At 39.5% G+C, this 27,157-nt stretch overlaps 2 protein-coding genes across 10 annotated transcripts in view; one reads left to right on the top strand and one right to left on the bottom strand.

The window, feature by feature from the left end:
• The window catches only part of RNF111 (ring finger protein 111), a 52,887-nt gene extending 52,450 nt beyond the window's left edge, over nt 1-437 (bottom strand). The window contains exon 1 of the mRNA XM_065688868.1: nt 314-437. Within this exon, the coding sequence (XP_065544940.1) occupies nt 314-318 (5 nt within the window). The 5' untranslated portion in view covers nt 319-437. The remainder of the gene's footprint in view (nt 1-313) is intronic.
• On the top strand, nt 323-26,245 carry SLTM (SAFB like transcription modulator). 9 transcript variants are annotated; one of them, XM_065688863.1, is made up of 21 exons: nt 323-819; nt 1,556-1,643; nt 9,738-9,802; nt 10,108-10,293; nt 10,754-10,801; nt 11,771-11,798; nt 13,208-13,622; nt 14,180-14,229; nt 16,152-16,270; nt 17,944-18,093; nt 18,183-18,292; nt 18,379-18,539; nt 18,883-18,974; nt 19,194-19,357; nt 20,394-20,568; nt 21,154-21,278; nt 22,373-22,543; nt 23,421-23,735; nt 24,188-24,326; nt 25,082-25,239; nt 25,589-26,245. In XM_065688863.1, the coding sequence occupies exons 1-21, from the start codon at nt 625-627 to the stop codon at nt 25,695-25,697; spliced, it is 3,063 nt and encodes a 1,020-aa protein (XP_065544935.1). In that variant the 5' UTR covers nt 323-624; the 3' UTR covers nt 25,698-26,245. The 9 variants fall into 9 exon arrangements, with proteins under 9 accessions (XP_065544935.1, XP_065544934.1, XP_065544928.1 ...); XM_065688862.1 differs by having other exon boundaries at nt 13,154-13,622; XM_065688856.1 differs by having other exon boundaries at nt 13,154-13,622; nt 24,176-24,326.
• Nucleotides 26,246-27,157: the final 912 nt, after the last annotated feature.

Raw genomic sequence — 27,157 nt, 5'->3', positions numbered from 1 at the left:
AGAAGCTCCCGCACCGGTGCCCCAAGCTCCACAGAGCAGCCTCACGGCGTCCGCACATGCAATCGCCGCACGCTGATTATCTGGTAACTTTTACTGAACCACCCAGCCGCCGCATAAAGTCTTCAACCAGAGCTCTCACGAGAAACCAGGGAACCGCAAGCCCGAACAATCGCGGTTAGAGCGGCGCTGCTACGGGCCGGCCCCAGCCCGGGAGCCGGCGGCACCTCCCCACCTTAGCGCAGGCCCGCAGCCCAGCGCCTGCCGCCAGCCCAAGCCCCGCCGCACGCCGCAATCCCGCACCGCCCCGGGGCACCTCATGGCTCTCGGCGCCGCTCCCTGCAGAAGCGAGAGCCCAGCCCCTCGCGGCACCGGGCGCGCACAGCCCGTCCTTCCGGGGCGGGCTCCGCCGGCCGCAGCACAACCCGGCACCGGCACCCCCACCCCGCCCGCCAGCCGCCGCCGCCGCCGCCAACCTCTCGCGGGGAGGTCTCGGCTTCAGGTGAGCCGCAGCGCGCCTGCGCCGCGCCGCCAGGTCGGCCGCGGCCTCCATCCGGGTACTCTTCGGCCCGGCCGGGCGGGGGGAGTTTCATTGTGCGTGCAGCTGCCGCGCTCAGTCGTTCTAAAATGGCCGCCGCCGCCTCGTCTCCCGCCGCTGCGGGGGCTCCCGCGGCACCTGCTGCGCCGGCGTCGGTGGCGTTGCCCCCGACCGAGAGCAAGAAGATCACCGACCTGCGGGTAATTGACCTCAAATCAGAACTGAAGCGGCGCAACCTGGACATCACCGGGGTGAAGACCGTACTCATCTCCCGGCTCAAGCAGGTGAGAGGCCGGTACAGGCCGCGGGGGCCGGCCCTCCCCTACTCTGGCTTGTCCTGCACTGCCCTACCCGCCTTGCCGAGGGGCCCGGCCCGCCACTGCCGGCTGCCCGGCTCCGGGGGCGGGGCCCTCGCCGCCCCGCCGGCTGCCCCCGGTGTGGGGGGCGGGACCTGTCCCTGTGCTGCCTCCGGTGTCGTGGTGAGGGTCTGCCGTGGGCAGGCAGCCCGGCAGCCGCGCGTGGCCGCAGCAGCATGGCACGCCCCTCTCAGCGGCCGGGGTAGTGGGCGGTGGCCCGGTCGGGCCCGGTGTCCCCGCTCGGCCTTGTAACCCGCCCGCCACGCTGAGCCTAGGAGCTGGTCGGGCGGCCGCTGGGGCGAGCTCTGGGGCTGGCTGTTGCTGCAGGGTTTCTGAGCTTCCTTCCCCCCTGTTTTCGTGCTGCCCTTAATGTTATCATGGATGTCGTACTAGCCTTCTAGTGGTGTGTTTCCAAAGAGAAATGTGCAGATCCTTGATAAGCTGTGCTTTGAACATGCCATTTTAACAGCTTAAACTCTTGCCATTATCATTAGTGTTCCCTCCGTCACTCTAAGTGAAAGGTTTAACCCAAAGTGTTCTCTAAAATACTTTTTAGATGCAAAAAAGTAATTGTTAGTCTCACTGACTTCTTCTGAAATCAAATTGTCTGGAGTCCCACTGAAATGCATTAAAAATTGAATTTTTGTTTTTTGGTCTTATTTAGGCTATTGAAGAGGAAGGAGGCGATCCAGATAATATTGAAATAACTGTTTCAGCTGACACACCCACCAAGAAACCAACTAAAAGCAAAGGTTAAGATCTTTGGATATATATTACATTCTTAACCGGTTTAAACTGTTTTAGCCTGTAGTTTAGATACAGTTGTGACTTTACTGTTCATGATTTCTGTCATCTGAGACATCTCTTGCATTACTTGTCTGGTTTTAGTCACTATACAGGCAATATATAGGAATGCCATATAGACATGGAAAATGGGTAGGTTAGGAGATGTGTTATGAGGTAGCAGCTATACTGCCTGCAGATCTTGTGGGCTTGTGCTGTGTGTGCTGAGGCTGTGTAGGTGATCTGTGGGGGTTTTGGAATATACTGTGTTCACTCCTGAACATGGAGTGTCACAGGTGCAGAGTGGGTATAAGAACTGCTGTGTGGCTCTGGGGACAGGGATGGGTATCTCTACTGTCTTAGAGTGTCTGTGTAACAGCAAAGGGAAAGCTAAGAGGTTGTTAAGCCATGATAAGGTGTTGGACCTAGGCTAGTGATGGGTGTACAATAATATGTGGTAGGGGCTCACTACCTGAAGGGTCAAGTTCTGGTGTTCTCAACATAAAAAGGACATGGAACTGTTGGAACAAGTCCACGGGAGGGCCACAAGGATGGTCTGGGGACCGGTATGAAGACAGGCTGAGAAAGTTGGGGCTGTTCAGCCTGGAGAAGAGAAGGCTGCTTGGAGGCCTCATAGCAGCCTTCCAGTATCTGAAGGGGGCCTACAAGAATGGTGGAGAGTGACTCTTCATCAGAGACTGTAGTGGCAGGACAACGCGTAACGGGTTCAAACTTAAACAGGGGAAGTTTAGACTGGATATAAGGAGGAAGTTCTTTACTGTAAGGGTGGTGAGGCACTGGAATGGGTTGCCCAGGAAAGTTGTGAATGCTCCATCCCTGGCGGTGTTCAAGGCCAGGTTTGACAGAGCCTTGGCTGGCATGGTTTTGTGTGAGATGTCCCTGCCCATGGCAGGGGGTTGGAACTAGATGATCTTGAGGTCCTTTCCAACCCTAACTATTCTATGATTCTGTGACTTTATTTGGGTTTATTAGCATACTTTTTACTGAAGACAGGATTCATAAATAGAAATTTCCCGAATGGGCTCTGAAGGATCGCTCTGAAATGTCTAATGAAGAGATTTTAGTTTTCTTGTTGCGAAAAATAATTATTTAGATTCTATACAGATTTGTTTGGCAGAGATTGTTGCCTCTGTTTTCTTTTACATACGTATTGATTACAGTATTTAATAATGTTTTTGGAGCTTAAGTTCTGTGGAATATTACTTTGGGTTTTTGTGTTCTGTTCTGAGAGCATTCATAATCAAGTAATACTGGGAAATGTCTGGTTTGTGCATGAGATTCCTCATAGAACGTACATGCTAGGAATGTTCGTAAGTGTGGTATAGACGCGTGTTTTGGAAATTATCAATATTATACCACTGTCACTTAACTGAGGCTGAGTTTTGTGGTGGAAATGATTATTCATGCTTTTGTCTGGTGCTGTGAATGGGGAAACAAGTAATAAATTCTGATTAGAAAGTTTGAATAACTTACCTGTACTTTTGACGTAGTAGAAAAGTAAAAGGGAATAAAACTGTTTCACAATGTGGTTTCATTTTCTTCTGCAACATTACTTTATTCTCTACTCTGGAAAAGTAATTGATGCTTAAGGAAACTACTTGGAAACTAAATAAGGAAAAGCTTCTACAATTTTTCATGTAGAGATTTAAGTGGCTACTTGCGTTCCTGTAATGAACACTTATCTCCTGCTTTTCATCCTCCTGTTCTCCAAACTAGTATCTCCATGTGCATAATGTTCTTGAACCAGCTTCTTGTTTAATTTTGCTTCTGCAGAGGTTGCTGCTGCCTGCGGCAGGGTTCAGTAACTGTTCCCTGCCACCTCTTCTGTGGAATTTTAAGGTGTATGTGTAACATGTACGTTCTTGGTAGACTTCAAAGTAAAATATGACCTTCATGAAGTTCTTATCTGCCCACTTTGCAAGCTAAAGAGTTTTTCCTCATTACTTTTTCAATTATAAAAGTCTTGTTAGCAAATTTTGTGCCAAAAATAAGAAGGTTCGTATTAATCTCCACGTGTTGAGCAAGGAAAAACTCTGTAATTTGTCTGGGGAAAATCTCTTTTATCTTAATTGGTTTACTTACAATTGTAAGAAAGAATATATATGCTTTCTTTTTAACTGTTGCTTGTATGTGTTAACTAAAGATTCTGATTTTATCTCCTTTTCTGATGTTTTCTACTGAAATATGTTACTAGTAACCAGAAAGTATCCCTCAAAACTTGTGAATTTGGCACTTCAAAAAAATCCATTCCCTAATGTGTCACTAGGAAAGTTTCAAAGGCTTGTGGGAGATGTATGCCCATCACTTGAATCCAGGAGGACTGAATTTTCATTTAAATTAACTATCTTGATCCCTTTGTGCTTACACACGTTCTTCACTATGCATAGTGTTGCCTCACTTACTGATTTTGCTGACAGATTGCTCTAGGCCTTTTGCTAGTGCTTGCTTCCTCCCTGCCCCACAGCTTCAGCCTAATGCTAATAGATCTTTAATTATTTCCTGGTGTCCAGGCACTACTAGTTCTATAGTATTTTTTCCTGATGCTGCTATTGTTATACAAAGGAGGGTAGAAATATCATATAGTAATTTATGAAGAAAATACAGCCTCAGAAAAAGCCAGGAAGTGGGAATAATGACTAAACCTCCTTACAGCAGGCAGAGAGAGTTGAATAGGAGAGACAGGTGAAGAAGGAGGTTTCCCTTCTAAAAAATCATGAACTGTGTCGGATGGTATTGATTTTAGACTGAATGTCTTCTGTAGCCAGTTTTACTGCAACTCTTAAGGTCTGTGAAAAAAGTGAGATGTCTAATTCCCTAGCGTTGTCTGTTAGAAAAACTAGATCTGGAATTTTGATGCAGGCTGAGCTAGAGGGGGAATAGTGTGTGCCGGGGAGTGTGATGCATTTGTTTTCTCTCTTGTTGATTTTTTTGTATGTATATTGACAGATACGGAGAAGAGTAGGCATAAGGCTAAGAGTGGAATATACTTTCATAGAACAAGATCTTGTAATGGCCTGATAAGTTGATCTATCAGCTGAGTATGTACTGCAGCTTTTTACTGGACTGTGACAAGCTTCTGACAGTGATGATACAAAATCAACTTCCTATGAGATAGGAAAGAAATATCTGTAAACCACTGAGTAGAATAATAAGACCTTGACTAAACTGGTTTGAGTGTAGACTTTCTTTAAACAGCAGCTTTCCAGTGTCCCATACAAGTTCCACAGCATAAGATAATGTATGAAAAAGGAGCTATATTTAGAATGGGGTGTTTACTGACTTGCTCAAAATTGATATAACACAGAGGGAGCCATGTAGATCTTCATTGGGAAAATAAACTTTGCATCATGACCTAAAGAATGTTTGCAGAAGGATTCTGTAATCCAACAAGAATCCTTGATTGATCCTGTACGCAAAATTAGTCAAAATATAACACTTTTCCTGGAAGCTAATTTAATGAAGTATTTGGGGTAAAGAACTGCAGAGCAGCTGATCAGAAAAGCTATGGAGGTGGGATCAGTTGGTTTTGCCAATTAAAGTTAAAAAGCTTAAAGATGGAACAAATACCAAGTGATCTATCTTTAATTGCCTCAGCTGTGCCTTTCCACGCTGTAATTTAGTAGCTATGGACAAATTTCTCTATTTCTGAAAAGATAAGGGTTTTTGGAAAAAGATGTTCAAGTCTGAACATTCTGCTGCTTCTTCTGATAATCCAGAGGAAGTTACTTCTAGTACAAAATATTTTCCAAATGTTTCCGATGTGACCATTCCTTTGAACTATTTGCAGTCAAAAATATTGTGGCATATTGATACATCATGACTTAGTGGTTGAAAGTTACTTTTCTGCCAAGTTTTGGAATTGGTGTGAGTGAGGAACAGATTCTAGGCTAATCAATTTTAACCTTAGAGAATTAATGTGAGCAGAGATGTTTATTTGCAGCTTTTCAACTTTAAGGTGAGATACCTATTACTTTGTGTCTTAAGTACCCCTCTAGTTTCTGACTGAATTTCTGATTTGACAGTGCTGTTAGATCAAATGCTGTAACTGACAGGTTTTGACTTCTTTATTAAAACTATTGAGTTACTTAAACTCAACTAAGTTGTATACTGTTGGCCTTCAAAAGGCCTTCGTTTCTAAAAACCGTCAGTGAGTAAGAGCAGTATCCTGCAGATAATGAAAAAGACTTAAATGTTCTTGTTCCTCTATGATACTGTTTAAGAATACAGAAGTATAACAGGATAATTTGCTTTCATTAATATTGTGGCAAATGATACTATTAGAATTGCAGCAGGCCTCTTAACTGAATAATGCTATAAAGAGTTTATTCCATTGTAGAGGTTTTCTTTCCCCTTCTTCCTTTTTGCCTCCTGTCGCACGTTTTTGATGAATCTTTGGCATCAGCTACAACAGAAACCTGTTGGGGCTCCAAAAGAAGTACCAGAAGAAATGCAAACACTGATTCTTCAAAAATTTTATAAGTGTGTCAATCTACTTCTGCAGATATCTAGTTTAAGGCTTCTCCAAAATAATTCTATAATTCTGTATAAGCCTGAATTTCTCATGTAGAAGACCATTAATAGGTAGAACAAGCTTATGCAACTTTAAGGCCTGTAAATGAGAGAAAAGCTAAATCTGTATAGTTTTAAACCAGCATTTTAAAGATGTTCTATATCTCATAAGAAGAATATTCATTCTCTATTTAAGTAGTGTGTTGCAATTTTATGATATGTAGCCATTGCCAGAAAACAGAGTAAGCATGGCCTAAAAAGGAGTGCCATCATTCCAAGGTAAATTAGTATTTGTGGTGTTAGGCACCCAGCTTTGTGATGAGTGCTGTGCACACCACTGACATTTTCAATAGCCACTGTACAGAAATTTTATCATATATTGACAACTGCTGTACCTGTCAGACAAGTGCTGACTGCAGAAGGTCTAGCTGTTCTGACTCTGATTGTTAACATGCCCTTTAATTCCAGTTATTTTCCCCAAAGTGATAGCAATCTTGAATAAGGTCACTGAAAGGTGTTTGCTGCAATCTGAGTCTAATCCTGTGAAACTGAGACAAGTGTGCCTTCAGTAGCCCGCTGTGGATTAGTGTCAGTGTGGAAAAGTTTTGAATATCTGAGGACTCTGGGAGTTGTGAATTTTTGTGGATGCTGGCTTTTTGGGGTGTTACTGTGCCAAGTTCTGAAAACTATTTGTATCAGAACCTTGAACTGCTGCTTTTGAGCAGTGTGACTGACGAGATCAGGGTGACCCAAGATACAGAACTGAGGGGAAAAAGCAGATTTCCTACAGTTCTGTGGCTTGGCGCTGGAAGGTGAATGTCATTGTTCAGTTCTTGTTTGTACCAAGTACCTCTGGTACTTGTAGTAAATGAGACTTGGTGCAAACAAAGGCAGCAAGACTGAAGAAAGGCTAATGAAAGCATGTATTCCTGTTTGGCCTAATCTAACAGCAAACAAAATATATGGACAGCTTCATTACTGAAAGGTACAGCTTCCTCTTGATGAGGACATGTCAATAAAATGCATTTCTCTAGCTGCTATTGCAGAATAATGGGATTAATTTGAGGTAGATTTTTTTTTCTTTTAATTCCCTAGTAAAGTCTAGGTTCTAGTTCACCTGTGAGACTTCCTCAGGCAAAATGCGTGAATTTAAATAGCTTTCATGATAGTATATGCCAGATAGTTGCTAAATATGTCTAGCATCTGATATGTGTTTTTGGCTGTCTCTCTGCGCAGCTAGATATGGGATGCAGGGAAAACTTGGTCTTTCGGGTTTAACAAACTCAAGAACTGAAATGTGAGAGGGGCAAAACAAAAAACACTTGAATGTGTGTAGAAATCCTTGCTGTTTCTCACTGGGTTTTTAATTTACATTGAAGACACATGTTGCTGTACATTCTGTCACAGAGTGCTGAAATAGTAATACCAGATTTGGGTTAGTCTTGCTTTCAGACATCAGCTGTGATGCATATCAAAAACTCTTCAGTGTAAGTGCATTCTTCTTCTTGAGGAAAGGTGGCTTTCCTAAGTATACCTGTGTTGCTGGCTTTCTGCACTAAAGTCTTGCAAATGTATTGTATTACAAATATAAATCGGGAATGTTTTGTTTGTTTTAAATGAATTAAAATCAGGGACAAGATCTCTTTATGTATTTGGCTCTGAATGCTTAGATCTCGTATTTTGCAATCATGGAAATAACTTCTCCTGTATGTCTTTTCCTAGGGACTAGTGTGTGTCTAAAACTCAGAACAATATGCTGCATATAGGAGTACTGTCGGAGTGCCATCTTTCAGTGAAATGAGTAAAACCAATCAGAATCTAAGTAAAACCAAAACATAGTCTCTTCTTCACCTGTAGTTGAGCAGTTCCCAGCTTTGAAATACAATTTAAGAACTCTGTATGAAAGGTTATGAAAATTAGCTACTGACAAAATTGACTGTTCCAGGTAGTACAAATCTCCGTCTTTGTCAAACTTTGGCTGATGTTTTTCTTTTCTACTCCTTTTGAACATCTGTAGGATTGATTTAGCCATTCGTTAGAGGATGAAGCGATCATAGAATTGTAGAATGGTTTTGGTTGGAAGTGACCTTAAAGATCACCCAGCTCCAACCCCCCTGCCATGGTCAGGGACACCTTCGACTAGACCAGATTGCTCAAGGCTCTGGGCAACCTGTGCTAATGCCTCACCGCTGTCACGATGAAGAATTTTTTTCCTCAGGTCTCATCTAAATCTCCTCTCTGTCAGTTTAAAGCCATTCCTCCTTGTCTTGCCACCACATGCACATGTAGGAGTCCCTCTCCAGGTTTCTTGTAGGCCCCTTTAGGCACTGGAAGCTGCTCTTGCTTTAAGGCATCCCCAGAGCTTTCTCTTCTCCAGGCTGAACAAGCCCAGCTCTCTCAGCGTGTCTCCAGAGCAGAGCTGCTCCAGCCCTCACAGCATCTCCATGGCCTCTTCTGGACTCACTCGAGCAGGTCCACATCCCTCTTGTGTTGGGGGCCCCAGAGCTGAGAATGGGAAAAGACGTGATATCAAAAAATAAAGCATTAAGTGGTGATCATGACTGCTGTCTCATTTGCATCTGGAATTGCCATGAGTTTCCGTAGAAGACGGTAAAGCCATGTCGTAACAACTGCTTTTGTGCCTTGAGTTACTGAAAACCGTAACATAGACTAATCTTCGATAGAATGAATCAGAGAGAGAATGCTCTGCAAAGGGTGTGTGTGTGGAGGTATTTGTATCTAGTGTTCTTTGGTCTTGTTTTTACTGAAGATTAAGGAAATGCAGTGGGTTTCAAAGGAAACTGTGTCTAGTTCTGATCTCCACGGAGGCATCTTTATTAAGAGAAGAGTGTGCATGTCCTGGAAGAACTGAATTCTTTGATGATACATGCACTAGTACAATAAAGAACATGTAGAAAACACAAGTGCTTCAGCTGACTCAGTTCTGCTGATAGTTCCCTCTAGTGATGAAAAGCACTGAAGAAGGTGGCTTGGGGAGTCTTGCAGTTGCCATACTTGTGGATAGTCAAAGACATAGCTAGATTAAACGTGAACCATCTGATCATACTTGGAACTTGGCTCTACTTTCAGCAGGAGGTTAGGTGGACTAGATGACCTTTAGAGGACCCTTCTAACCCAAACTGCTTAGTGATGCTAATTATGCTAGAAGGCAAGGCCTTTCCAATGTCTGAAGTCATAATGTCTAGATAACTCCAGTAATTCTAGAAACGCATAGTTTGATGTTCTCCTGAATTCCATTATCAATCAAAATAGGATTGGTGTTTAAATCACTAACTTTGATGTAACTGCTTGTATATGCAGCAGCATTAATTGTTCATGCTTGCTCAGCTCAAATTTTTTTCTGCTGACCTTAAAAATTCTCAGTTTGGGAAGGGTCATCTTAATAGTGAACAGTTCAGATAAACTAGGCCCAACACAATATTCAGTATTGAAATACTTAGTATATTTTCAGTATTGAAAGAAAGTCTGGTATATGGAGTAGCTCTAGTAATTAGTATATCTTGTCATTCCAGGTAAAAAGCATGAAGCTGATGAATTAACCGGTGATGCTTTAGTTGAAGATGATTCCTTTGTCAAGGTAATAAAAGTATGTAATTTTTTTCTTTTCTGAGTTTGTTTAAGCTTAATGTTTGGCTTTATTTACCAAAATAAGCTTCCACATCCTTCGTGCTAATTTATGTGGAAATTTGGAGCATTGTTTTTACTGTGTTCACAGCTGTGGTGCCTAAGGGTGTGAAGGTGTGTGGGTTTTTTTAAACATGCTATGAATTTTTATTATGGATGTGTTACAGCATTTTGCAGAAACAGTGATTCCACCCATTAATTTTTCAGAATATAAGTAACACCCTTGTAATGTCAAATAATTGTTTTTCACACCAAAAGGAAAGTGAATTGGAGACTCAAGATGCAAGTGATCTAGATGGAAACGATGAATTAAAGGACTTTAAAGAATCTGTTGAAGATGAGAACTTGAATTCAAAAGAACTGCCATCTGCAGAAAAGAAAAGATACCGGGACCCAGAGCCAGCAGAGACAACAGAAGAGACAGAAAAGGATTCTGTGTGTCAGGTACTTTGTTATATTTTACGTGTATTTTTATCAACAAAATGTACATTTTTCTAAGTGTGTTTGTGTTCCTGGGAAGTCAGAGGTAGGGACTGGGGTTTTTTTTTAGTTTGTCTTGCTTATCTGTAAAAGATAATTTAGTACTTTTTTTTCTTTCTGTTCTCCTTGACTTGTGTTTGAATAGTCCTGAAACAGATGTGGCATGGATTGACTGATAAAATACTACTGCAGTCCATGCAGAGTTCCTAAGTGGGCTTTTTCCCTGGTACTAGTGGTGACATACATAATCTGATCACTGAACTGAAAGATACAAGTAATGAGAACTGCTCATTGATGTTCACTTTACTGAGTGTGATTCCACTTAACAAAAATGTTTTCTGAATTAAATGGATCTCTTGACTCTCTGAATGTTGAAGTGTTTTACAAATACTTTGCTGAGCAAGTCCTTTTGATGTTCTCATAGGAAAATGAAGGTCAAGATGTGGAAGATTACACTTTTCCAGCTGTCCATGTAAGTTCCAGATAATTTCTGTTAAGCTGATTTTCATGTCTGTTTAGTTGGAAAAGATCGCTTTAGACTGACTTTTTGTTGCAGCATGCATCCTAGAGTCAGATGATGTAGTACAATACAGGTAAACAGTATAGGAAGCTTTTACTTGTATTTTTTATAATGCAGATAATAGTGATTTCCAAATAAGATGTCCAGTTTAAATACAAATTCCTGTCTAGAATTTGGGCATATTTAGTGCATAGACTTAGAAAGGAGTATGTTTCAAACCCTCTTAAAAACACTTCAGAGGGCTATGTCAGATGCTAACATAGTATAATACACCTAAACTCCTGTTTTAATGTAGAAATCTGCCTTCAGAGAATGGGAGGGGGGAGGAAGGGTTGGGTTTGGGTGGTGGTGGTGGTGGTGTTAATACATCTGTAACATCTTGAAGTTCAGAAATTCTTTCTAAGTTACATGGAATTGATGTCTGAAAATGACATCTTCTAAAGCATGCCTTGGTCTGAGAGGCTAATGATAAATAAATAAATAGCTTTTAAGATCTTGGTTTTATTTTCACGTACTTAGTGGAGGAAGTCTGTCTAGTTTCTGACTTCTGTCCTAAGATTTTAAACCTAATGATGGATTGCTTGCATTGAAAGTAGTAGTTAGACAGCCATTCTGAAGGCTTTAGCAAGATACGGAACAGTTTAGAAATGTCCCATTGAGTTAAGGGGAAGAAAATAGCCGTGTGTTCCAATTGTAAACTGCAAGTGTTGCAGATACACACCAGTGAGGTTTCGTACAAATTTTCAGTGATTTGACAAGGGAGAGCTGCACAGGCTTGGTTTCTAGACCATTTTTTCTTTGGAAACAGTTTGGGGTTCATTAATTCTTCTTCAAAGGATAGAAATTCTATGGAAACTACAAACTGTTCTGCTTAAAGTTTTAAAGTAGGAGCTGTTTAGTCTTGACTTTCTTTTTTTGCAGGATGGTGAAGATGAAGAAAATGAGAAAGGTATGTTTAAAGTTTAATAGCGTTCAGAGGTCTTAGTCTGGTAGAGCAGGCAACTTTCTCTTGTAATATTCAGTCTCTTTCCTCATACTAGGCTTGTCTCCAGTACTAAATATCAGTTGTCTCTTTATTAAGCCCAGCACCTGGAATCATTGCAGTCAGTGGGTTTATTTCACTCCTAAGAGTTATTTTACTCTTAAAGAGTTGATTACAGTACTTATCAGTTACTGTGGTGGATGTATAATATAGCTGTAATACTATGATTCTTAATGAAAAAAAACATAGTATTCAAGGACTCCAATTTTAATATACGGTAAGTCTTGATGTGAGAGCTTCCAGCTTGCACTGCAGTAACTGATTTTTAATTGAATGAAGTGGTACACCCTTACACTGAGCTTGAGCATCCAATAAATGTATGGACCATCATATCCTTGGCTTACTGTCACTTAGAAATACCAGTTGTATATAGGATGGTAAAACAAGTGTTTGGAAACCTGTGGAGTGGCTGCTTTTTGTAAGCTATGCTCATTAGTGAAACTATAGAAGGAATGTAATGCACTTGGGCAAACAGACTTCCTGGACAGAAGTCTTAAGGATTCTGCATATTGTGGACTACAAAGGACATGGAACAACATCACTTTACAAAAGATGGGATAAACACATTACTGAAGCTACAGGATAAAACTACAGACTCCATGTTTACGAGGGACCCTATGGCTGAAGTGCCTCATCTGCACAAATCCAAGAATATGGTTGGAGGTGCCTGTGTCGGACTGAGATGGAAAATCTCTCCAGTGGATGAAGACTGAGAACCATTTGTCTACGAACTCTGGATTAAGGCTCACTCCGTGTTCTGCAGCAGCCTTGTGCAGCAAACTTGACTGCCTAACAACTGCTTAGGAATGGAAAAAGGAAAGGAGAACCCCAGCGTGGAAGACTGGCTGAAATTCTCCAAGACTGTAATTCTTTCGGATTTGGGAAGAAGTCCTAGAACCATGAAGATTCAAAGACAGCTTAAATCAAACTGTGAGCATTCAAAGCAACTATTTTCTTCTGGAACACTAAATCCTAAACTGGAAAATGGATACTTCTTATGAAGAACGGGTATCTCCAGGATGGAACCATATTCCCCCTCCTAATGTTTTGGTATTTGTCTCTAGAAAATGTGTTTTGCCATGGAAGAATAAGTGATCCTGGGTAAAGGATTTATATTTGTGTTAATACACCTTGTGTTTTTTTCTAACCTTCCATCAGTGCTAATAACTGGCTTTGTATTTTCTAGGTCCTATTCTAGCTTATGCATATGAAATTGTTTAAACTTCTGTTTTGCCATATTTATTCCTGTTAAATCCTCTTAGATAAAGCAGGTTCTGGTGATGGTACACAAGAAGTATCTAAACCTCTTCCTTCAGAAGAAAGCCTAGCTGAGGCTGATCACACGGCTCATGAAGAGATGGAAGCTAACACCTCTGTGAAAGAAGCTGAGGATGATAACATATCGGTTACAATCCAGGCTGAAGATGCCATCACTCTGGATTTTGATGGTGATGACCTCCTAGAAACAGGTAAAAATGTGAAAATTACAGATTCTGAAGCAAGTAAGCCCAAGGATGGGCAGGATGCCATTTCACAGAGCCTGGAGAAGGAAAGCAAGGACTATGAGATGACTGAGAACCATAAAGATGGTAAGAAGGAAGACTGCGTGAAGGGTGATCCCGTCAAGAAGGAAGCCAGAGAAAGTTCAAAGAAAGCAGAATCTGGAGACAAAGAAAAGGATACTTTGAAGAAAGGTCCCTCGTCTACTGGGGCCTCTGGTCAAGCAAAGAGGTTTGTTTTTCTATGTCAGTTCTTTACGATACTGAGTACCAGCATTCAATAAGATCACTCTACATTATGGGGGTAGCAGCAAGAATCTTATAATTAGTATCCTATGCTCCTGCCTATAGATTTTTTTGACCGCCATAAGTTACTTTTTAAAATTCAAGATCTTCGTATAGACACTATGTCCTTCTGATTGCATTGTCGCATTGTCAGCATTTATTTGTTTTTTTCAAATTGACGATTTTTTAAATGTCCTTGTGATGATGGTAATGAACAGCTATCAGTTCTATGAACACAAAATGAAGTCAAGTCCCCGTCCTGAAATCTGGAGAAGATTGCCATATATCCACTGAATAGAGTTGTCAGAAAATCTAGATCTTCAGGCATCTTGGGGAAAATCAGTGCAAGAATCCATAAGGGAATCATTTGTTCAAATATACAGTCTAGCCCTTTTTTATTTTTATTTTTTGCAATGCTAACTTGTCTGCTAGTATTAGTAGTGTAAATGCACCACCATATGCTGTATTTTCAATTTTCTTCTGATTTTTAATTTGCTTCTCTAGCTCTACTAAGGAATCTAAAGAAAGCAAGACAACATCAAAGGATGATAAAGGTAACTATTACAAATTAGGGTAGTATTGTCCAGAACTAAGTGCTTCCCCGTTTGAGAAACTGCTTGCCGCATGCTAGAACAGCTTACAGGACTGAACTAGTGCATCTGTAGTGAATCATGCTAGAGTTACAGTAGTCACTAGTTACATGTTCATGCCTGTATTTTGGTTTGGGTTTTTTTCCCTGTGTCAGATTCCTCATAAGGTCAAAAATACTTAAAGACTCCATGAAAATATGTTCTCTTATTTCAAAATACTTTTGGGAGCAAATTGCACTTACCATTTTGCAAGCCTTTGTTTTGATGAAAAGGTGTAATTTTCAGAGAAGCCTGCTGTACTTTACATACTACAGTTTGGGTTGATGTTGTATGCAAGATCAGCAAAAAATAATTGGAAGTAATTAAACAATGCCAATAATTTTTTTTGTCTTGCTTTTAATTCTAGCTCAATTTTAAATAAAGTGAACTCTTAACCAAGTGTAACAGCTCTGCTGGTTGTTCAGTGCATTAAACCTGGACCTATTTGTGTTGGAATTTCTATCCATTTACCATAAACCCCTGTATTACGATTACAAAGTCATACTTGAGTGGAGCTCAAGAGCACGTTAATGTCACCAGTTATACCACTGCTTCATACTTGAGCAAGTGCGTTTGTATAATCTCATGAGTCTCCTTATTTTGCCTCCAAGCTCTCTGCCAAAAACCTTTGTCAAAAAATCTCTCTCATATCATTAATGGATGAATGGAATTTTATCTGATAAATTAATTTGAGGAAAAATTTTTGTGATAGAGATAATTCAGTCTTCTGTAGATGTGTGTCTTTTCATGGTAGTTATATGCTTACAAGGAAATTAAATGAAGATACTGTAGATGTGTTTTCATGTAGCATATATAACTGTAAGTGGAGCAATTGTAAGGCTGTCTTAAAATACATAGCCAATTCAGCCGTGGCTCTTTAATGATATTTTATGACATTCTAAGTGTGTCACAATTTATCAAGATATCTTATTTTGACGATAGCTGATAACTGAAATTTGTTGCTTTCTTGCACTGAAGAAGGAAAGTTACTATTTTCTTCAAGGTGGTTAAATAACCTTTTAAAACTCTGCATACCACCAAGTTTTCCAACTGTTCAGCTTGAGATCCAGTCCTGGTCTTGCCTGTATGCCTGGCTACAATTTAACATTCTCAAAAGCAGTTCATACATTTGGCAGCAAACAACAACAGGCTGAACTAAACAATAAGGCTAAAAGATTTGGGAATAAGATTACATGAATCTCTTTCTCCCAGTTCTATATTGTTGCAAAAATGATTGCTATCTGTGGGGAGCACATAAGGTTTTTCTATTTTTTTCTTTAGAATTTTCCTTAGTTTGCAGGACTCATTTCAGTGGGTTGCGTCCAGTTCTACATCCAGCAGCATTTTTAAAAAGCCCTTCTGGATGGAAGGCATATACTTCAAGAAATAAGGGAATTGAGCTCATTATTCTGGAGGCTCAGTCTCCTCAACTTACCTTTCTGCTATCTTTTGGTAATGCGAGTACGGTTCAGACACACTGATGAAGGACAAATGGGTGCTAAAAAAATGTTCTTGGGTAAAAGTTACTGTTAAGTTTCAGAAGTTGATACTGAATGTACATACTCAGATGAGGGGTAAGGTGTGCCTTTAACAAAGAACTGTATGATTTTTCTAGCTCTGTCATTTGGATATGTGTTACCCAAGCTGATGGTTCCAACACATGAGTAAATGAATGAAATCTTACTACATATATTTTTTTCATATAGAAGTCTTTTCAAGAAAGGTAGCCAGATAAACAGTTACTACAGGTAACAGGCTAAACTTCTCTTTTCAGCAACAGTTTAGTTCAATATTCATGGTACCTTTTTCACCTTAATTTTTTGGCTGTTTTGTAAAACTTGTTTCAGGAAGTGCAAGCAGTGTTAGTGGTAGCAGTGGAAGTTCAACTAGAAACCTGTGGGTTAGCGGACTGTCTTCCAACACAAAAGCTGCTGACTTGAAAAATCTCTTTGGCAAATATGGAAAGGTATTTCATGGGGTGTGGTACCATGTGTGTTGTATGTGTCTCTTCCCCCTCTATTCAGTTAAAAAAATTGAGTAATACTTTATTTAAATAAAAGCCTGAATTGAAATGTCCAACCAGTATAAGCTAAACCCCCCTATATTTTCAGCATCTAAAATAAGAGTGCATGCTTATGGGAAGAACCGTGTTAATTTTGTGAGAAATTATTCTTCCCATAGAGGTAAAACCCATAAATTATTCTTCCTATAAAATTAATAAATAATTATTTATTAATAATAAAAAATTATTCTTCCCATAGAGGCAAAAGAAATGTCACAAATGTGACTGGTAAGGACTGGCTTAAATTGTTATTTTATTAATTAAATAATGATGGCTATGTTCTTTTGTAGCAACTGTGTTTAACCGTGAGAGGAAGGTAATGTGCTAATTGGGAAAACTGTAATGTGAACAGTTTCTATAGAACCTGCTGCTTTGTGACACTTTTTAAAACATGTTCCGAGGGCCTGTGAATAGGAAAAGTAGGTGAAAAGTTAGAGTCAATAGAGTTCATTTAAGGGACTCTTTTAATGACTCAATGAATTTTTTACAAGCTGCTTAAACTAAGTCTGTTTTCCTGGATTTTAGATTCAATTGAACATACAAATTCCATAGAACAATGCAGAATCCATATAAGCTAAACAGTCTTCTTGAAAACAATTTTTATTGCAGTTCTCATTTTCTGGAAGGAGCTGCTGGTAACTGCAAGTTCACAGCATTTGTATAAGCCTTTGCAGTTATGACATTATTGTATCTTGGGCACTGGCTAGAACCTTAACGCTGTGAATATCACATATGTGTGTTGATTATTGGATATCTGATTTTTCTAATGAATTTAGTAGGTGATTTTATTTAATGCCTTCACAAGTGCTGAAACCCAAGAGTATGTTTTGTTAAAACTTCCAGTTCTTTAGCTGGTTTTGCTGTAAAGATACTTGTTACCTGTATTTACTTAGCTTCCCAGTTTTAAATTAACCGGGAAATACATAATGTCTAAATGACTATACCATTACAGGCTGCTAGAAAGACAAAATTGTTGCGTTAGAGCATGACTACATCAAGATAACTGGCTCCAATAATTACAGAAATTCTAGCAAGGAACACAGTGCTTTCTCGAGAAGCAGGTGTCAAAGAGCTGGTTGCTAAAATTGCCTGATGCATTTGATAGATGCCTTTGAAGAACTGGCCCCCTTATTGAGTTACTTCATCATACAACTTACGCCTTCCTGCCACTACTTGGCAGCTTTTGGGGGGATTAATCTGTCAGACATGAACTGTCAAATTCAGATCAGTGGTGTTTCTGTGAATGAATTCTGACAGTAACTTTCAAAAGAAGCATTTAGATAATGTGCATGAAGTTGTGACTTCTCAAAATGGGATGTAAGCATTAATATGTAAGCATTAATATCAAAGCCTTGATGTGAAAGTTGGGATAAAGTTCTCAACGCTTCAATTTCCTGTGGAATTACATGCCTTTGGAAACTTGGGAGTGTCAGTCTTTCCAGTGGGGTGGGGTTTTTTGTTGTTATTGGGTGGTTTTGCTTTGTTTTTTACATACTAGGGAAAAAATACTATTGGAATACGATAGTTCCTTACTAGAAATGTCTCTCTCAAAACCTAAATTTTACCTGTTTATATAGGTACTTGGTGCAAAGGTGGTCACAAATGCACGAAGCCCAGGGGCAAAATGTTATGGCATAGTAACAATGTCCTCTAGTACAGAAGTGGCTAGATGTATTGCACACCTTCATCGAACAGAGCTGCATGGACAACAAATTTCTGTTGAGAAAGTAGGTTTAATGAGATGAAAACTTCCCAAAATAGACCATCTTATGCAAGAATCTGTATTAACCTATTTGTTTTTGGGGAAAAAACGTAGGTGAAAGGGGATCCCTCCAAAAAGGAGCTGAAGAAAGAAAGTGATGATAAATCTGGTTCTGGTAGGAGCATGGGAGATAAGAAGACTGCCTCAAGTGATAAAGCCAGCAAGTAAGAAATTGCACATGTCTTCTGAAGTTGTGAAAATCTTTTCAGTTGAATTTTCCTCATTGCATTTGTGTTTCCTTCCTAATAAGAACTCCATCAACCAAAAAAGAAGAAAAGAAATCTGAGAAATCTGAAAAAAAAGAAAGTAAAGAAGCCAAGAAAACAGAAGGTAAAGATGAGAAGAGTGATAATGGAGCGAGTGGCCCCAGTCAAGAATCCACTAAAAAAACTGAAGAAAAGAAAAGAATAAGTATGCAATATAGCCATGTCTTCGTCCTGTTGTATATGTGTGTCTGACTTGTTTCGTGGACATGTTTTTGCTCTTATTGCAAACCAGACAATTAAACACTTGTTCTTTTTTTAGACTCAGTAACATAATTACTTTGGAGCTGATATAAAAGCTTCCAGATTTTATATTACTACTTAATTACAGCCATGTGCTGGTATGCTGCTTCTGTCAGTAACACTTCCATTCAGGGATTCAGAAATTTCATTAAGGAAAAGCTGTAATAGGCGAATAGGGATGTATGTGTGTGTTAAACCCTTCTTCTTTTTCTTTTCTTTTTCTTCTTTTCTTCTCCCCCTTTCACCAGGTGGTAAAAGCCCAGGTCAAGTTGTAGTTTTAGACCAAATGAAAGGAGACCAAGGCCACACTAGGACAGTTAGAAGGGGAAGGTTTGATAAAGTAAGTATGTATAGATTTGATGCAATGCTTATCTGATTTGACACTCCCTTACAGTTGATATTTTCAATGAGAAGTGAACTACCACAAACTGTTAAGCTTAGATAGAAGCTTTGTATGCTTTGGGATAGCTAAGTAGTTAATGATATTTGAACATAGCATCCAGAAATCTCCCTAAATGAATGAGACTTCTGAAATAACCATTGTAATCTCTATCTATAGCCACAGATATTGAGGAACAAAGAGCGTATTATTCAAGATAAAGTGAAATTCAGGGAATACAGGGGTAGAAAGGATATCTTGCCTTTTGAAAAGATGAAGGAACAGAGATTGCGAGAACACATGGTTCGATTGGAAAGAATACGACGAGCTGTTGAACTCCGAAGGTAGTAATTCATCTTTTTGCTAAAGGCTATTTTCTACATTAATTGATCAGATACTATATTTAGAAACCCACTCGGAATGCATTCTGTCAAGCCTTTTGCTCAGATGCTAAAAGTCTGGGACTCTGCCTGTCAGTACCTTTACATAAATTAATGGACTCCAGAATTCTTGTTTAATCTGTTAACAGCCATAAATGTAAACACACAGCTTAGTGCTGGTTATGGGGGGTATATCTCATAAGTGTTACTGCATGCCAGTTTTCTGTTTGAAAAGAGGAGAAGTTGACTAGGAGATGTGGACAGAGATAGTATTTGGGGGTATCTGTTTTTAAACAGAGAACTGTTCTATATCTTAATGACAAATTGAGCATAATAATCTTGTTCCTTTAAGTAAAAGGACTAAACAGCTGTACTGTTCTATTCTGCTCTTTTCATCTGTCCAAAAGCTTGCAAAGGATAGTTAAATGACTTCTGTTAGCTGGATTTCCCTAAATAAAGGAATTTGTAGCAACCATAAAGCTTAATGAGAAAATGCCTTTCCTGATTCTTGTAAAGTACTAGGGGAGGTGGAAAGATGAAAGCCAAATGAAGCTTTGACAAGTGTACCTAACCTGTGCAAGTCAGAGTGGTCATGTTAGTCTGTCTTGGTTTTGGATAAAAAACAAGTAAATTTTTTGTTAGCTTGAAGAGGACAAGAGCTAAAATAGCATTTATTTTTAAGATCAAGATCCTATTCTTAGCTAAGCTGTTGTTATTGTTTGCCAAATGACAGCATAAAAATATGAATCCAGCATGGAATACATCAAGGATGATGATAAAACTTTTCCTAGATCTGCTTAAATGGTTTTACAGAATATGCTAAAACCAGTTTGGCTACTTGGGGCTAAAAGGAGTAGACTTCTTATTCTGGGACTTCTGTCAAGACCTTACTCTGAAATAGTTTTTCTCAGTGTCTGTACCTCAGGTGATGTTAGTTTTGGATGAGAAATTTTAGATCAGTTTCTGCCACATCTTTCCCTTTTTCTCCTTTTTTCTTTAGGCGAAGAGAAATTGCTGAGAGGGAGCGTCGTGAGAGAGAACGCATACGAATAATGCACGAACGAGAAGAGTGCTTACAGAGAGAAAGGGAACGATTAGAAATCGAAAGGCAAAAGCTGGAGAGGGAAAGGATGGAACGGGAGCGGTTGGAAAGAGAGCGTGTCCGTATTGAGCAGGTGTGCGTGTTTCTGTTTTGGCTTGCGGTGCAGTATCCTTTTGGATAGTTGGCACTTGCAGTGAATTTTGATCCTCACCTTTTCACCCGGCCCATTAAAGAACCAACCAAACACTACAAAATCCAAAGTGTACCACAGCAGTAATCTTTATCTTTTTCGCTCGACTTGTAATTTGATAGCAAATTCTCGTTACTGGTTTATGCGGAGGCTATACATGTCTGTCTCTAAAAGCAAACTACATCGGAGCATGTTGTCCTACAGGCCTTCCGTAATTTTACTAGATGTTTCCTAGAGGATGTTTTGCAGCTTGATGACGGTGTTCCTGACCAACAAATACAGTAGCAGTGCAGGAATTCACCTGGAGTTATTTCTAATAGCCAATAGCTTCTCCAGATCTGCTGTCTACTCTTTTTGGAAATATATTCCATATGCTCTTTAATCTTAGATGCTATCCGAGGATTAATTATGTTAGTCTTTGATAGAAAATTATCAACTATTAATTCCATATACTTGCTAACTGTTACGGGTGTCTCTAATAAAGGGTTATTGTTTGTTGTGTTTATTGACCCTTCGCTCTCATGGTAGGAACGCCGAAAAGAAGCGGAGCGTATTGCACGTGAAAGGGAGGAACTTCGTCGACAACAGCAGCAACTTCGTTATGAACAAGAGAAGAGAAATTCTTTGAAACGACCACGTGATGTAGATCACAGGTATATGTAGATCTAATTCTCAAACCATGGTTTGACAGCGTTTATTAAATGAAACAGATACCAGCCTTGTGTCAGACTTGAAAATGCATTTGTACCTGAAACAAGTCTTCACAGAAGAGCTGGCTTTCAGGTATTTGGTTTTGACATCAGTTTATGCTAAGCAGGAAACATACCTTATCTATAGGAGAGAGTTCTGAAATAAGGGAAGCATCCTGTGAATTAATTCTTACTGTACAAAAAGAGTGTAACGTAATTCAGTACCTTTGCTGAGAAAAGCTGAGAATGGCTGAAATTCCTAGCTTCTGCTTTAAGAATTCACATTTCTGGTAAGTGGATGCTTCAGGAAGTCAATGTGATGGCTTTCATTTTTACTGAAGCTGATTAACATCTGTTATTTGCCATTTGAGCCACATGAATGAACTGGTTTTGATCTTTACTTGGCTATAAAAATAGGGCTGAGACCTCAGCCATAAAATTGATGTATCAGGGGAACAGTGGAAGGTAAATGTAAGTTGTCACAGTAGATACAGTAGCAGAATATTAATACTTGTTCACTAGAGGAGTAAATACAGCTACTGATAATACACTTAATATCTCATATTCTTATCACAGAGCAGCTGAATGTTTTTCGTAAGCAAGTTGTGATGTTTCCTAACCTGCTCTTTCCTGAGAAAGCTGTTCTGATTTGTGGGTGTTCATTGGTTTGGGTTTGGGTTTGTTTTTTTTCCTAGAGGGCTTCTTTTCTTTTTCCCTTGGAAGGCTTTTTTTTTTTTTTTTTTGCTACATTGATGTTTTTCTTGGGTTTTGGTTTGTTTGTTGGTTCCTTTTAAAGTGCCCAACACTGTGCTATTGCTTAGATTTTATTGAGTATTCTATTGATATTTTTGTCTCTTTAATTTGCACTTTAAACAGGAGTGCTTGGGGTTTTTTTCTTTAAATGATTTCATCCACTATTTGAAGAGTCCAGTTCTGTTAGTAGCCTTCCGAAGGTCAAATGCACATCTTTAAAACAGCTGACTCGTAACAATTTTCTGTGTATTAGGCCCTGATTTGGATCCATGCAACTGATGAGAATTCATTTATTTTATTTAAAGGAGAGATGATCCTTACTGGAATGAGAATAAGAAGATGGCTCTTGATACAGATGCACGGTTTAGTCACAGTTCAGATTACAGTCGCCAGCAGAACAGGTTTAATGATTTTGATCACAGAGAACGGGGACGATACCCAGAAGGTTCTTCTGTTCCATCATCATCTTTTGATAGGTAAGTTTAGGTAACAGGGCGAGTATTTACCTGCCCACATCTTCTTGCATTTCACTCATAACTCTTCAAAATTTAAAATAGTGCTAAAGGCTTTATAGAGTTCTGATGCAATAGAATTGCAGGAGTGTCCCAAAATTTCTTGTGTCTTCAGGGTTAGCAATTTATACCATGGAACCTAGTTTGATTTTTGTCTGTGGACTTTAAGTTAACTGCCTGGTGGTCTCTTCTGGGTGACAGTTCAGAAGAGGTGTTGTGATCATTCCGCTTTCATATCTAGTCATAAGTGGGTTCCAATGGATTAGATCTGTCCTATGTGCTTACTTACCTGCTTAAGAAGCAAGGCTAGAAGCAACTTTTTTAATCAGAATTAAGAGTATTTCTTTCACAAGTCACATTCACGTGAATCCATGCAGTCAATTTACTGTGCAGTAAATGCTGGTTCCAGTTCCAATTTTATTTCCATTAAACTTCTCCAGTAACCAGTTGTTAAGACCACATAATTGTAGCTTCTGGACTTCTGCTTTTGTGCTGCAGTGAGCTAGAACTATATTTTCTATGTGACTCGAAATCTAGCATTCTCTCTGCTTCATACAAGGCAAAAAGAAAGCCCTACAATTGCTTAAATTATACTGACTAAAAAGTGAACTGGTAAATGCATAAAGAAATGTTAAACTGGCTATAAGAACTCGAGCTCAAAATCACAACTGTAGAAATAAATACAACTTAGGTGGGAAGGATCATTTAGATATATGTCACATATATAGTAATGAACATGTAATACAAAGATATTTTTGTAAGCTCACATTGTGCTTCCATGTGCAGAGAAGTGGGAAGATGGGAGACAAGCATGTGATTTTTTTCTACTTTAACAACTTAGGCGAGAACGTTTTGTAAATCAAGGTGAAGCAAAAAAGACTCGTCCAACAGCACGAAGAGAAGAGCCGGGGTTTGAGAGATATCCCAAGAACTTCAGTGAGTCCAGAAGAAATGAACCACCACAACCAAGGAGTGAACTTCGAGACACAGACAGACGAGAAGTGCGAGGAGACAGAGATGAAAGAAGAACAGTGATAATTCATGACAGACCTGAGATACCACATGGTAGACATCCAAGAGAGACTGGTTCAAATCCACCTAGGCAAACAAATTGGAAGAGTGAGGGAAGCATAAGCACGGACAAGCGGGACGGCAGGTAAATATGCTGGCTAACCAACGAACTAGTGAACGTGCTGATTCTTACAGAGTTTACCCATAGTAGCAATTCCTCAAGAATCACTGCGTAAAGAGAGAACAGTCCCCTCCCTAAAGAATGGCAGTCACTTTCAAAATGCATTAGAAAAGATGGTGTGTATGTTGTCACATACACTAAACCTTACCTGTAAACTTGGTGCTGACTCTCAGCAGCTTGTTCTTAACAGTGTGTAGCAACATAAAGTAAGGAGGCTTTTCTGCAAGAATGCAGATGTAAACAAGTAACATGCAAGCTTTAATTCTTTAGAGAGCTACATAGATGTAAAAGAAGCTAACTGCAAGTTGCTAGGAACCTGAAAAACAAAAGGGAATCCTTGAAGTCTGCATGTGCTGTGATTTGGTGCCAGTTCTATTTTACTGAAACCAAAATTTTGATAAAAGCAATTTTTACAGAAGCGAGAGGTCGGATCGATCGGGAAGAGAAGTGTCTGGACACGTGAGAGGTGCACCTCCTGGTAGCCGTAGCAGTGCTTCTGGGTATGGAAGCAGAGAAGGAGAACGAGGTGTGATGGGAGAGAGAGGTGGAGGACAAGTGAGTCATCTTCTTGTGTTTGTGTGCATGAGTGAGACAGGAAAAAGCAAAATCGTGCTGGAAAATGACCATGTAGCCTCACAGAAATGACCACCAAGTGTTCTGACTATTTGAAAGTTAATTTATTTTAAAAGTTATTTTTGGTGGGCTTTTTTAATAAGCCAAGAATTGCAGAAAACATCCCCAATTCTTTTTTTTTTTTTTTTTTTTTTGTTTAGCACCTTTTGGGTTGATCAGAACACCACCTGAATGAGTTGCTGATTAGGCTTTTAAGAATTTATTGTCATGTGTTTTCAGGGTCTCAACCTTACATTGCCGGTTACTTCAGTGCAGTTTGTTTTAATCTGCATTGTGTTGTTACAGAGAGAAAAACCTTCTGTAGAACTTTGTCTTTAAAGCCTACAGACCAAATTGGTCCATGCCACTAGATCTTGAAGCATTTAAAAAGAATAGTCTTTCTCTAGCTATATGGAACATAGCGATTATACGAGATCAGGGCAGAATTGGGAGTAAAGTATGAGTTGACAGAACTTTACTCCCTGCATACCCAAACACCCACTGCAAATTAGGTGTTTGTTACTTTTAACAGGACTCTTGTAAGTGTGGGTTAGCTGCCTGTGGACTAAAATCTTGAAAGATGCTTGAGTTCTGTATATTATGTTTATAGTGTGAGTTTAGCTGTCTTGAAAAGCTTGTTTCCTATTGATAATGAAGTACACCTTTAGTTCTGAAAATGACTACCACTTTTTTCCTAGCACTATAATGAGGACAGACATGGTGTCGAGCGCCACAGTCGTGAAACTGGACCAAGGAAAGAATGGCATGGACCTAGTTCTCAAGGAAGTGGGTATCATGACACAAGGAGAATGGGAGATGGCCGTGGAGGAGGTGGCATGATGTCTCCACATACAAGGTACAAAAAGTATTCCTTCCTCTCAGTTCCCTAGTGAGTTCTCAAGGCTTTGGTTATGCTTAGGAAGTATAATGGTCTCAGTGCAAGCAGCGTTACTTTCTGTGGATGGGTTATTGCTGCACAGCACACAAACGGATCTTTTCCGTGCCAGCACATGACTCCACAACTGTTGTGCTGCTAGTGGCAGTACTGTGCACCTGCACAGAAACAAGAGACAACTTGTTAAGTCTCTTTTGAGACTTACAGTTTAACAGTGGGGTGATATGAGACATAACAATGTTCTTACTTGTACATCAAGAGTTTGGATACTTACCATAACTTAACACTTTTTTAAAACCTTTGTTTCCAGTAATTCTTCACCAATTAATAGAGTTGTACAGATCACAGGCAATTCCATGCAGAGGGTAAGTGGCTCAGGATTTAAACCATTTAAAGGTGGACCTCCACGAAGATTCTAAGATCTACAGCTGCTTGGTTTCAAGATAACTTATTGAAATCTCTTGTAAACTTTCTCTGATTAAAACACAGGAAACCTTGTCTGGAAGTCCTGGTTAAATTTTTTTAATTTAACATGATTACTTTCCTCTCAATTTTGGAGGCATTTTAATAGTTACGTTGTAATTTTGGATAGTTTTTGTGTATCTTTGATAAGCATTTTCCCTGAGGCACTAGAGCTGTGTATAAACCAAATTGGAACCAAAATATTTGTTAATCCTGTATAAAAGAATAGTTTGCAGCCATGTGCTAGTAGTTTGATTTACCAACATTAGCTCTGTGGTGTCATGCTTTAAAGTTAGCTACTTCTCACAACATACACAACTATAACCTCCATTTTGAAGGTTGTCCAGGCTATTCTCTCTGCTTTCTAATTTGTAGAGAACTAAGATTGTTCTTTCCTTACTGGGTATTATGTAACCTATTTTTGCAGAAGGTACTGTTACATCGAGTGCATTATGTGTATTCTTGCAAATGTATTCTTTTGAAATAAACCTTCATATTCTGTATAGCTTCTAGTAAGTCTTTGCAGCAGTCTTTGGGGAAGGAAGACAGAATTAAACAGACATGTTGGTATAGCAAATCAAGACACAGGTGCCATTAGCTTCCAACTAAAACTACTTTGTCTCCTTCACTATGATTGAATTGAAAATCCAGAAGCACATTTGAAAGCACAAGAAAGATTAGTACAAAAAATATAGAAATACTCATGGGAGGCCTAAAGAAATAATTTTACAGTATGTTCTTTAGCAGAGCTCCAGCAGAACATTGATATGATACAACTGTGTTTTACACAAGACTACCACAAACGAACTTTGCTTATAGTGCTTGGGGAATCTTACACATTGTTCAGGTAAACCTACAGCCGTTGATGTGGTCTCAAGTAAAAGCGATGAATCTCTGTAAACCTTTTGGTTTTGTTTAACACTGAATGGCCCGTGTTAAATTTTTCTTGATGAGGCCCAATCAGAAATGTTAGGTAGTCAGTCTTAAGACTCATCTATCACCCAGTCAGCCTAAGTCTGTAGTTACAGTGCTGCTGTTCAGCAAGGAAAGGCAAATCTAATCCACCACATCTCTTTACCAAACTGGATAGTTAACAGAAATGAGCATAGGACCTTGCTAACAGAACATAAGAAGAGCTTGTAAAATAGTACTTGAATAAGAGCTGCTTAAGTTCAAATTTACTGGTTCAAATTATCTTTTAAAGATTAAGTTACAAATTCTAAGGCAAGAGCATGCTGATGTTGCACATGGATCTTTGCTACATTCAGCTACAGTCTGTTTGCTGTGTGGAAAAACTCATAAGTATCAGCAGTGTTCCGGAAGAATTAATAGCAGAAACTGACTTAAACAAAGTTGGTTTTGAGTAAGGAGCAAAGATGGGAGGAGAGAGAAATCTGGTATAGCAGTATTTTCTGGA

This window comes from Lathamus discolor, chromosome 8, assembly GCF_037157495.1.
Source record: "Lathamus discolor isolate bLatDis1 chromosome 8, bLatDis1.hap1, whole genome shotgun sequence".
Taxonomy (NCBI): Eukaryota; Metazoa; Chordata; class Aves; order Psittaciformes; family Psittacidae; genus Lathamus; species Lathamus discolor.
The sequence above is the reverse complement of the archived record's forward strand: the minus strand, read 5'-3'. Positions and strand labels throughout refer to the sequence as shown.

Bases quoted from the DNA above. Each gene is read 5' to 3' on its own strand.
- SLTM (XM_065688855.1), top strand. From the start codon at position 625: ATGGCCGCCGCCGCCTCGTCTCCCGCCGCTGCGGGGGCTCCCGCGGCA. The intron at 18,094-18,182 runs GTAGGTTTAATG...GAAAAAACGTAG, and splicing joins AACAAATTTCTGTTGAGAAA to GTGAAAGGGGATCCCTCCAA. The intron at 21,279-22,372 runs GTATATGTAGAT...TTTTATTTAAAG, and splicing joins CCACGTGATGTAGATCACAG to GAGAGATGATCCTTACTGGA.